This window comes from Hypanus sabinus, chromosome 26 (assembly GCF_030144855.1).
Source record: "Hypanus sabinus isolate sHypSab1 chromosome 26, sHypSab1.hap1, whole genome shotgun sequence".
NCBI classification, from domain to species: Eukaryota; Metazoa; Chordata; class Chondrichthyes; order Myliobatiformes; family Dasyatidae; genus Hypanus; species Hypanus sabinus.
Window position 1 is genome coordinate 32,365,440 of NC_082731.1, and position 12,683 is coordinate 32,378,122.

General features: G+C 41.4%; 1 protein-coding gene across 1 annotated transcript in view; it reads right to left on the reverse strand.

The window, feature by feature from the left end:
* Nucleotides 1–12,683, reverse strand: part of LOC132381739 (ryanodine receptor 1-like) — a 500,293-nt gene that overhangs the window by 135,215 nt on the left and 352,395 nt on the right. Inside the window, exons 71-72 of the mRNA XM_059951310.1 lie at nucleotides 11,578–11,595; nucleotides 1,799–1,969 (exon numbers count right to left, since the gene is read on the reverse strand). Of these exons, the coding sequence (XP_059807293.1) occupies nucleotides 1,799–1,969; nucleotides 11,578–11,595 (189 nt within the window). The remainder of the gene's footprint in view (nucleotides 1–1,798; nucleotides 1,970–11,577; nucleotides 11,596–12,683) is intronic.

Genomic DNA, 12,683 nt, shown 5'->3' on the forward strand with positions numbered 1-12,683 from the left:
CTATTGTATTCATAATTTACTCATTATTATGTTATGTTTTTTTATATGTATATATGAAAATCAATAAAAAGATTGAAAAAGAAAGAAAGACAAAATGCACATACGCAGTTGGTTAACATGTAGTCTTCAAAATAAATTTATGTTACAATTAATGTAGTGTTTGATGTTAGAAGCCTTTGAATATGAAGCTCCTATAAGAAATCATTCTTATTCTTTAAGAAGTTTAAGAGACTACTAGACAGGTATATGGAGGAATTTAAGGTGGGGGGTTATATGGGAGGGAGGGTTTGAGGGTCAGCACAACATTGTGGGCCGAAGGGCCTGTAATGTGCTGTACTATCCTCTGTTCTATGTTCTCTTTGACTCTCCCTGATGAAGGGTGTCGGCCTGAAACATTTATTCCTTCCCACAGGTGTTGTCCGACCGGCTGAGTTCCTCCAGAATTTTGTACGTGCTACTCCCGTTCTCCTTTCTATTCTGAGCTAACAGACAAGTTTTCCTCTGGCATATGGGCCTAGAGGTTTTTCATAATGCGTACAGCAGTAGTTGGAAGGTGAAGTAACACAACTGAGTTTGGTCTCGTCTTTCCACTGATAATCTGTCTGTGCAGAGTTTGCACGTTCTCCCTGTGTGGCTGTGTAGGGTTTCCCTTGAGTACTCAAAAAATACAGCATTTCAAAGTCATGCCAGCCAGTAAGTAAGCTGCCTGCAGGATGAGGGTGGGCTGCAGTTCGTCATTGGGCTTGGATGGAGAAGAGGTTACAAGAAGATCAATGAGAAAGCAGGTTGCTTTGCGAGCTGACTCGAAGGGCTAAAGTGGCCCTCTGTCTACAGCATTATACGATCTCCAAAGTTTGAAAGATGATAAACACACACATCAATATCATCACTGGCATGTTCCGCCACAACAGACAGGATCTCCCAGTTGCCACCCACTTCAGCTCTGCTTCACATTCCCATTCGGAAATGTCCATACATGGCCTCCTCTTCTGCCGTGATGAGGCCAAACTCAGGTTGGAGCAGCAACACCTCATATATCATCTGGGTAGTCTCCAGCCCCTTGGCATGAACATTGAATTCTCCAACTTCCGGTAATTCCCTCCCTCTCCCTTCCCCATCCCACTTTCACTCTGCCTCCTCTTCTAGCTGCCTATCATCTCCCTCATGGTTCTGGCTCCTTCTACTACTCATAGTGCTTTCCCCTTACATTCTTTCTTCACCTTTCCAGCCTATCCCCTCCCTGCTTCCCTTCCCCCACCCCTTGATCTTTCCTCTGATTGGTTTTTCACCTGGCACCTTCCCACCCTCCCCCCATCTTCTTTATCGGGCCCCTGCCCCCTCCCTCTTCAGTCCTGACGAAGGGTCCCGGCCCGAAACGTTGACTGCTCATTTCCACGGATGCTGCCCGACCTGCTGAGTTCCTCCAGCGTGTTGTACGTGTTGATTAGACCACAGCATCTGCTTTGTGTTTACTCATCACTGGCATTATGTGCTAAGTCATTTGATGAGGATGATCATGGCCTTTGACCATGACTGTCCTTGACAAATTTTTCTATAGAAGTGATTTGCCATTGCCTTCTTCTGGGTAGTGCCTTTGCAAGATGGATAACCCCGTTATCAATACCTTTCAGAGATTGTGACACTGATTGGTGGGGGCTAAGTGGGTGCCACACTTTGTCCAAGGGTGACCTGCAGGCTAGCGGAGGGAAGGAGTGCCTTATATCTCCTTTGGTAGAGAAGTATCTCCTCTCTGCCACCCAACCACCCACCAACATATACCACAAAATTCATCACCTACCAAGGCATATCTTGTCTTCGCTATGTTAATGAGCTCCTGATCAGCAGGTGAACACATGTTTAGGCCAATAGGAAGCATTTTTTTAAGAGTTGCTACAATCAGCGACGTCTGTACGGAGTAACGATCGCCCCTCCTCTGTTTTTTGGTCCTTTCTTGGTCAGACCCTCCTGACTGCAGTTAACAATGAAATAAATGATTATAAAATCACAATTAATACAATGCCACTTAACAGATTATAAAAGGTAAGTTTAAGATGCAGGTGAAACAGTGGTTAAGTTGTCAAAAAAAAAGAATAATTAGACACACACCTCCCTAATGAAACCTCTCCAGTAGGCAGTACAATTGAAAAAAATGTAGGACCTCACACCAATTTTTGCCGCCTTTTGAAAAAGTTAAAATCCTTTCACCATAGTGAATTACATAAATGTATGCTAAAGAATATAATTGGTGAAAAATTCTACATTTTACATATTTTGCCTAATTGGTGTTAAAATGTTTTAGGCCACAGTGATGATGTTTTAAATTATTGCCATAAATTGTGGAGAATACCAGTCAATCATAAAGTTGAGCTATAATAAAAATGCCCATAGAATAGACATACTTAGACAGGGTTTAAGATAAGAACATGTCCAATCCATTTAGCTTTTGACTGAAATAATTAAATTTAACTACATTCAAAAAAAAGCCTAAATAACAGTGCTGGTTTCCGGAAGCATCATGAACATCTCCTATCTGAACCCCTGTTTATTCAAACATCACCAATACATGCAACATTCAGTAAATATGGGCATAACATAAACTTCAGCACCTGCAACTTGTGCTAGGAGAGGAAGTTATTAATTAGTGCCAGATATTAATTTCTCTCAAGGACCTAATTCAAATGACCACTGATCAAGTGAGTTCCATAGGTTGATTATTCAAGAGTCGGGGTAAAGCAGATTATTAAAACCAGTGAACAGCAGACTCTCCAGCAAAGATCAACAGAAAACAAAAGGTCCTTCTTGAACCAGATATACCGAAATTAAATTAGAGCACAGAGACTAAGATCAGATCATGAAACCAAAGTGAAGGAACAGGTAAAGATTTCAACTCTAGTTGCTCAGAAGAGACCAGGCAAACTTCAGGTTGCAGAGAAAAGTTTAGATGTCTCCTGGTCCACACATCATTTGTGAAATCCAGTCACATTCACCGTGAGATGACAAAATGAACTTGAACTGGGCATATGTCCTGGGCCAACAGGTAGTCATTGGAAACCTAACTCACCGCAGAACAGCAGCTGCCTTCCACCCACCCCATCCTTGTCTTTGTTGGTCTGTACATGTCATACTACATTGGCTCATGTGTATAATTCCTATAAATGGACTATGACCTTAATTAGAAGACTAACTGCAGTGAGGGGAAGCCAGACTTGTATCCCAATGAGGTGTGGCTGCTTTAAACTTTCTGGGCTTTGATACTAATTTGCAATAGACTTTGTTGCCCGCTTCAGGCAAGAATCACTGTTAAACTGGTGGTAGTTTTGGCTGGAACTTGTGGTAACAGTCTCCAGTGGAAACAGGTACTGAGACTGGAGGAGTAATTGGGTAATCATGATGCAGGATGAGAGAGAAGATTGGGTCTTCCAAGGTCTTCTTCTGAAGTTGAGAGAAATTCTCCTGCCCCACTCACAAGGAAATTTAAATGGCAAAGCACATATTCTGTATTCTTCCAAATGAGATTTACCAGCATATAAGTGGAGTCTGTGTCCAAATAAAGTAATCGTCCAATTGATATAGGACTGATGGCTTCCTATGGGTGAAGGCCTCACACCCTACCAGAACCTAAGTTAAAATAGGGTGGTCATAAAGAGAAATTAGGTACTCTTCCTCCATCTTACACTCCTGTCCACATCAAGCAATCCACTTCAGTGATGACAAATCTGAAATAAAACCAGAAAATGAAGGAACAGCACCTCAGGCCATTTCTCCCCCAGTACCCTTCCAGGCATTGAGCATTTTCTTTCCCTGTTGCTTTACACCTGCGGTCTCATGTTTCACTGCAAATGCTAGGGTAACATTCGTAACCTTGAGTCAATTAAGATAAGATCCTGAAACCGAAAATGTTGATATCAAAACCGGTTAAACACAAGAAAGTTCTGCGGATGCTGGAAATCAAAAGCAATACACGAAATGCCGGAGGGACTCAGCAGGTCAGGCGGCCTCCGTGAAAGACAGCATGCATCGATGGAAGGGGACGCCCTTCCCTCTCAGTCCTGCATGAAACGATGACTGTTTGCTCTTTTCGGCGGATGCTGCCTGGCCTGCTGAGCTCCTCCAGTGTGCGCTGCTGAGCAAGCAGAGTGTGCATGTGGGAAGTTCTAATGGGGGTCAAATCATTTGTATGAGGTTTCTGATCAACACTCTGTGAACGATGTTTGGTGAGTGGGCTGAGTTGGAAATGGTGAAATTGATCAATGGCGGAATACAATAGGTCACAAATCAGCCACTCTCATTTTAAACGTCTCATAACTTTCTTTTGTAAGAATGTATATAAGATAGGATGCTAATATATTATCATCTATTTTCCTCTGCTACTGAAAACAATTTAATCCAGTTGTGTAATTCTGATAAGAAATACATGTAATGGAACTGAAATAAGTTTAAAGAGCTCAAGGTTCCTTTCATCTGCAGTACATGACCATGACTGGATTTCTTGGCAACTTCCCAACTATCATAAGCTCTGGATAACTTTGATGCTGCTGAGTTGATTTTACTTCGGTTTAATGAATCTATGAACATCAAATTGTGGATTAAAACAAATTTAATCATGAAGTCTTCGTATGATTCTCAATAACGTGCATGTATACATCAAATCACAATACCACAATATTAAAGGACTTTAGCAAGTTGGAGTGACGTGGGTGGGAATGATTGAGCAGCAGGCCAGCAAGCAGAGGGCTTGAGGGAAAGGTAAACGTTACAACAATTAATTCTGAAAAGAAAGATGAGAAATGCCAATTAGTAGGGGATTCTTGGGCTGAAATATGTTTTGTTTTCAATGCAAAGAATATTACAGGTAAGGCAGATGAACTTAAAACCTGGATCAATATATGGAACAACCATGGTGTGCCCATTACAGAGGCTTACTTGCAAGAGGGGCAGGATAGGCAGCTTGACATTCCTGGGTTTTGATGTATTAGATGAGATAGAGAGGGAGGTAAAAGAAGTCATAGACACAAAGAGCAGCATAACACAGGAACAGGCCCTTTGGCCCATCTAGTCCATCTTGATTTGCTTTACTGCCCGCACCCAGACCACAGCCCTCCATTCGCTAACTGGACTCTGTTTTGGGAAATGAGCTTGGTTAGGTAACTGGCCTTTCAATGTTCGCAACTGCTTAAGTTTTAAGATAGTTAGGAATAACAATGTCTGGAACTTGTGGCAGGGTAAAATATGACATTATTAAACAGGAGCTTTGGGGAGAAACTGGGGCGGAGCTGTTATTGGGCAAGTTCATAACTGAAATGTAGGATTTGTTTAAAGACCAACTGATCAGAGTTAAGGAATGACATGTTCTGCTAAGTGGGGAGGTCAAGGATGGCAAAGTAAGGGGATTTCGGATGGTGAGAGAGGTTATAAACTTAGTCAAATGAATAAGAGGGAAGCAATGTAAGGTTTAGGAAGCTAAAATTAAATGGGGTCCTTGAGGAATATAAAGATAGCAGAAAAGAACTTGAGCAGGGTATTAGGGAGGACACAGGCTGGCAAACATGATTAAAGAGAATCCCGATGTACTTTATGTTTACAATAAAAAAGAGAGGATAACCAAGGAGCGGGTAGGAGCACCCAAGGATAAAGGAGGGCATTTATGCTCAGAAATTAAGGATTCTAAAGGGTTCTAAATAGTACTTTGTATTGGCATTCACTGAGATGGAGGACAGAGGGTAATAAGCACAGTTGGAGATGGTGGCGCTGTCTTCCTGATCTCAAAAGGTGGTGCCATCTTCCTGATGAAGAACATTAAGGAGGATAAGTGCCCAGTGCTTCATGGGATATATCCCAGCTGATTGAAAGAGGGAAGAAATGAGATTTCGGTATCCTCTAGCAACAGACAAGGTCCTGAGGACTGGAGAGGAGCCAACGCTGTTCCTTTGTTCAAGAAGGGACATCGGGATAATCCAGGTAACAATAGGCCAGTGAGCCTCATGACAGTGGTAGGAAAGCTGCTGGTGAGGATACAGAGGGATAGGCTCTGGGCACACTTGGAAAAAAAATGACCTGATTAGGGACAGTCAGCATGGTTTGTGTGGGGCCGGTTAACTTGAGGTTTTTGATGAGGATGACTGATCAAGGTGGGCCAGTGGATGTTGTCTACATGGATTGTAGTAAAACATTTGACAAAGTCCCTCATGGTATTGTTGCAAGGACATGGCAGTGGAATGAACCCAAGTGCTGAACATGGGCGCGGAGGCCGAGTAGGGAGGCGTTACGGTCGTAGTGAGCGTGGAATTGCTGCCAAGGGAGTCTTTACCCGGGTTCTTGGTTTTAGTAGAAATTTCAGGAATGATGCTAGACTAGAACTGACAGTCCTAAGAACCATGAAACAAGGTTACTCACACTGGAGTTGACCAACGAACTGGCAGCTCCTTGTTGTGATCACAGGGTTTTTAATCTGCATTTGCTACTGGAAAGCAGGTGTGTGTAGTTAGTGGAACCTGGGAATGATTGGAACTAAACGAGGTGATTGAGGCCCAATTCCTGAGGTAAATAGCCAGGTGGGCGATTGCCAGAAGGGGCCATGACAGGTATGCCAAATCAGAACATTAAGATGCATAGGATCCATAGTGACTTGGCTGTTTTAGATTCAGAAAATGCTTTTTCTCCCCGTACAGGGTAGAGAATGTTTGGTGGGACTTAGCCTGACTGCAGGTCCGTGACTAGTGAAGTTCCGCAGGGGTCAGAGCTGGAGCCTGTGCTGGTTGTTATTTTAAAACAGACTTGGATGAAAATGTGGATTTGTTGCAGATGATACAATGATTGGTGGATTTTTGGACAGTGTAGGGAGCTGCCAAAGAATGCAGCAGAATATAGATCAATTACAGGCATGAGCAGAGAAAAGGTAGATATAGCTTAACCCCAGCAAGTGTGAGGTGTTGAGATTTAGGAGGTCTAATGTAAAGGTAAATATACACTTAACAGCAGGACTGTTAACAGCATTGATGTACAAAGGGGTCTTGGGGGTCCAAGACCTTTGCTCATTGATTATAGGGTGGTTATGAAAGCTGATGGCATGCTTGCCTTCATTGGTGGGTACACTGAGTATAAGAGTATGATATTAATATTGTAGCTGTGTAAAACTTTGTTTAGGCTGTACTTGGAATTGTGGTTGCCCCATTATAAGAACGATGTTAGAGAGGGTAGAGAAGAAACGTACCAGGATGCTGCCTGGATTAGAGGGTATGAGATATAAGTTTAAGAATAAGGGGTAGGCCATTTAGAATGGAGTTCAGGAAAAACTTTTTCACCCAGAGAGTTGTGGATCTATGGAATGCTCTGCCTCAGAAGGCAGTGGAGGCCAATTCTCTGGATGCTTTCAAGAAAGAGTTAGATAGAGCTCTTAAAGATAGTGGAGTCAAGGGATATGGGGAGAAGGCAGGAACGGGGTACTGATTGTGGATGGTCAGCCATGATCACATTGAATGGCAGTGCTGGCTCAAAGGGCCGAATGGCCTACTCCTGCCCCTATTGTCTATTGAAAGGCTGGACAAATTCAGATTGTTTTCTCTAGTGCATTGAAGGCTGCGGTGAAATTTGTTAGAAGTTTATAAAATTTATGCCTCTCATATAAAATTATGAGAGGCATAGATAGAGTAGATAATCAGTCTATTTCCGGGGGTAGAATTATCAAGTACTAAAAAATATGCCTTTAAGGTGAGAGACAGGAAGTTTAACGGCGATGTGTAGGACAGTTTTATTTTTAAGATAAAAATTGGTGGGCTGCCACTAGTGGTAGAAACAGATACATTGGTGGCATTTAAAAGGATATTAGACAGACTCATACATATGTAGGGAATGGATGAATATGGATCATTTCAGGCAAAAGAAATTTAGTTTAACTTGGTTTTGTATTTGGCTCAGACACGGTGGACCAAAGGCCTGTGCTGTACTGTTCTATGGGACACTGTTTCATAAAATTAAATAAAAACAGCTAACTTGGAAATTAACAGCAGAAACTTCAATTTTCAAATTCTTCAGTGCTGCATGTTTTGTGAAGCACTTAGAAATGACTCCTCTAAGAGGAGGGTTTGGAGGCTTGTGTGCCTCAGTCACCCGGAGAGCTATGTCGGCTGGTAGGGTGGTCAAACATGCCAAATAGGTCAAAGGGTAGAGGCCAGACTAAGAGTGGTCCACCAGTTCTCTGGGTTTGGGGGTTCAGCTCAGGATTAAAAACCCTGAATGAGACTGAGAATGTGAGAAAATGAGAGAGAGGGGGAGAGAGAGAGAGGGACAGGGAGAGGTAGAGGGAGAGGAAGGGAGTGGGAGAGACCAGACTCCCATATCACTCTCCCTGCCCCATTCAGGGTGTCCAACCAGCTACTGCCCATATACCCTTCTGATCTATCACTCAGCTTTAGTTGAACTCCTTTGTGCAGTGTATGACAGATCCTGACTCTATGCTTTGAGTACCACTAAATCTTATCTATTTATTTATTGAGATACAGCACAGAATAGCCCTTTCTGGCCCTTCAAGCATTTAACCTTTAGCATTTAACCCTAGCCTAATCATGGGACAATTTATAATGACCAATTAACCTAACTGGTACGCCTTTGAACTGTTGGAAGAATGTACAAACCCCTTATAGGTAGCAGTGAGAATTGAACCCGGGTCACCTACACTGTAAAGCATTGTGCAGTAAGTGATGGACCACAAGCAAAATAATGGCTAGGGCATTGTTAACCAACTGATTAATGCTCCTCTGAGAATGCTGATGAATTTTTGCAACACTTTCTATTATTAGAAACATTCCTTTCATTGTTTACTTACGCACTTTTTAACCTGAGCCAAGGTAGATGTTTAAAACAGACACACGTTAAACAGAGAAGCGTAATGTCTATGAAGGGCAAGGGCTGATGTTTCAAGCTGTGATCCTTCATCAAGACTAGAAAAGGAATGAGGCAGAAGGCATCCTTTCTAGTCCTGATGAAAGGTCTCGGCCCAAAACCTTGACTGTTTATTACCCTCCATTGATGGTGTGTTGTTGTTCAATATTTCCAGCATCTGCAGGATCTCTTGTGTTTCTACTTTTAAACAGAAATGTTCTTTCAGGAGTTTATCTCTCTGCTCAGGAGGTTTCAATGGCCTCTAACCAAAGGCAGGGGTTTATTATTGAAAACAAGATCTACGGAATATAAGAAAAAAAATGTTCTTTGTTCACACACTTTTTCCTTTTCTTTGTTCACACTTTTTGCTTTTTCCTTTTCCTTTTCTGGTTCCCCTTTACCTCTTCTCCTCACCTGCCTATCACTTCCCTCTGGTGTCCCTCCTCCTTCCCTTTCTTCCAAAGTCCACTCTTAAAGTTCCTTCTTCTTCAGCCCTTTTCCACCTATTGCTTCCCAGTCTCATCTCTCCCCTCCCCTCCCCATCCACCTTTCCCCTCACCTGATTTCACCTATCACCTTCCCGCTTGTACTCCTTCCTGTACCCCACTTTCTTATTCTGGCTTCTTCCTCCTTTCTTTCCAGTCCTGATGAAGGGTCTTGGCTCGAAACATTGAGTCTTTACTCCTCTCCATAGATGCTGCCTGGCCTGCTGAGTTCCTCTGGTGTTGTGTTTGTGTTGCCCTGGATTTCCAGCATCTGCAGAATCTCTTGTGTTCCTTGTTCAAATCGGCTATACACCACCTCACTTCTCCCACCTGGTGTTAGCTTGGAGATGCTAACAGACAAGGCAGACAGTTCCAAACTTATATATTGCCTGAGCAACACAGAAATAATAGGAAGCCAATTAGCCCCCTCAATCCTGATCTGGTGATCAATTACGTTGAAGCTAATGTGAAACTAACTCCCTCAGAACGCTGTTGACAGGTTGTGCTGAACATGGTGCTGAAGAGAGAAAAAGCAACTTCAATACACAGTCGCGGAGTCTGCATCTGAAAATGATTGCAGATTAACTCATATCCATTGATATCAAAAGTGGAAAAAATGTACTATTCCTGTAAAAATGCTGATGCATGTTTAGTGATCTAGGGATTAAAATTTAGCCTGGCATAACATATTAAACAGCAGAGACGGACAGGTTATCAGGCCACCCATTCTTTAGAGGATAAACTCTTGAAAAAAGAATCCCTTGTATTTTGCATAGAACAAGACTAACATTTGGTGCGACTGGGACTGAGATGGAGAGAACTAGAGGTCGGAAGAAAATCCAAAAGTTTAACAAGTAATTAAAAACAGATTTTCAAAATTCTGGAAGAGGAAGAATTGTTTAAAATCCATAGATACGTATCTACTGTGTGTTACAGAACAGTTACAAGTAGATCCTGAAAATAGACCACCAGATGGGAGAATTAATCTCCTGGAACCAATACATTTTAAATGCATGACAGCTTGTAAATTAGTTTCTTAGAACATCGTGTGTTCTGAATTAATCATGACGAATTAGCTCTGTGAGTTGGTTAAATAATCTCTCTAAATACTCAGAAGACACATCGCCACTTCTGATATTTCAGTGAAAGAACAGGCCACAAAGCAGACGGAACTGGGGCAATTAATTCTCATTAAATGCCTGCACTCCAATGTATTGAAATGCAGTCAAAATAACTTGGTTGTACAGTAAAGCAGTGCTACAAAGGGAGGGAGGAAGAAAGGTCAAATGCGAGGAAGTGTTCTGACTCCCAGCCCACTTTTCCTCCACTTCTAGCACGACAGTGTAAGTTATAAGTATAGTTGTTACTAGTGAGGCAAATGATAAAGTGGCAAACAGGTCCATGGGGCAATTATGTTGGGTTAAAACATTATTTGTTATACTTTTAATAATGTAATCACAGAATGGAGCTTGGGATATGCAGACACAAACATAATGGAACTACTTGAAATGGGTTTTCAGATATTTTGACAATTCAGTCATTCCTTTCATTTTACATTCTAGTGGAAAAGATGTCAATCTTTTTATTAATCTGTAACTGATATTTTAGTAATTTTTGTTTGTTTCTAATGGTAACATAAGCTTCCAAACACAGACCAGGAGAACATTAAGAAGTAGGAACTGATAAGAAAAAAATCACTTTGATTCTGCTAGCACATAAAAGCAACAAGCTAGGACTGACACTTAAGGCAATAATCAATATCTGTAAGTCGATTATTACAGGCTTCACTTTCCCCTCAGACCATTAAGAATACAAGGCGACACTGAAGAACGTTCAAGACATTTTAGGGCTCTTCGTAACTTGCTTGCCAGTGGCTGATGCCTCTCTGAATTTAATAGCTAAGCCTAACATTGTAGAGCCAAGCCATACCGTCTATTCTGTCACCAGTCTGAAAGTTGTTTAATTACTGGTTTCACATAAAATTATTATTTTTTTTTAATACCAGATAATGCCATTTTTTTCCCCACATGATAGAATCGTTGTGATGCATCTCATTATTAAAAGTAACATTTTGCCTGATTCCATGAGCCTGGTGATAGAAGTTGAAGCAGCATGGCACTCAGAGGGCCTTAGCAGAATAATCTGGGAAAATGCCATCAGCAGTGCGAAGCTAGCTGCACAGCGGATGCATATTTGTATCATCATGCCCTCTGACCTGTCCATCCTCTCCAGCCTATTCAGGAAGGCACGACCGCAGATATCAATATGCCATAGAAAAGATAAGGAATTAGGAAATTGTTAGAGACTTCACTTCTGTTACCAAATTTCAGCAAATGAGATGTTAAGTATGGCACACTACCAAAACTAAACAAGGTGCAGAGATACACGAAATAAAGTTGATTAATGACAATGTGAAAAAAAAACTTTTTTTTTGCTTGAAAAGGCTTTTTAGAGTTTGCGAATTGCATATATTACCTAAATCCAATGAATAAGCTAAAATAAAATTCAAGACTTCAAAATTAACATGAATTAATTTCTAAAAGTTAAGTTCTAAGATTAGTTGTAAAATTAGTCAGGCCCACCATGGGTACTACTCTTGTAGTAACCAAGACATCTTCCAGGAACAGAAGATGTCAGAAGAGCGGCTTCCATTATCGAGGACCCCCCCAGCACCCAGGACATGTCCTCTTCTCATTGCTACCATCAGGTAGGAGGTACAGGAGCCTGAAGACTCAGCGATTCAGGAACAGCTTCTTCCCCTTTGCCATCAGATTTCTGAATAGACATTGAACCCATGAACGCCACCTCATTGCATTTTAAAATTCTGTTTCTTGTACTACTTATCTTCATTTACATATATGTACTTACTGTAATTCAGTGTATTTTTCTATATTTATCATATATTGCATTGTTCTGCTACCCCAAAGTTAACAAAGTTCATGACACATGCTGGTGTTATTGAACCTGATTCTGATTCTGGTAAAGATGCTACCCTGTTGGTTCTTCAGTGAGAAATAACAGCGCAACAGTCCGGTAAAAATTGTGCAACTGATTTCAAAAGATCCTTTAAACCATAATAGCACAGAGAAATAATGCATCATGATCTTACTAAATTGATTTTGAACATGGTAGAAAAATTACTTAATGATGTTCTGAGTACCTGTGAAATGCATATTAACATTTCCAACTGGAAAGCCAATGGGGAAAAAAAAACTTAACTAAAGGAGCAGGCAACCTGTTGTTAAAGTCATAGAAACATAAAAAACCTACAGCACAATACAGGCCCTTCGGCCCACAAAGCTGTGCCAAACATGTACTTAC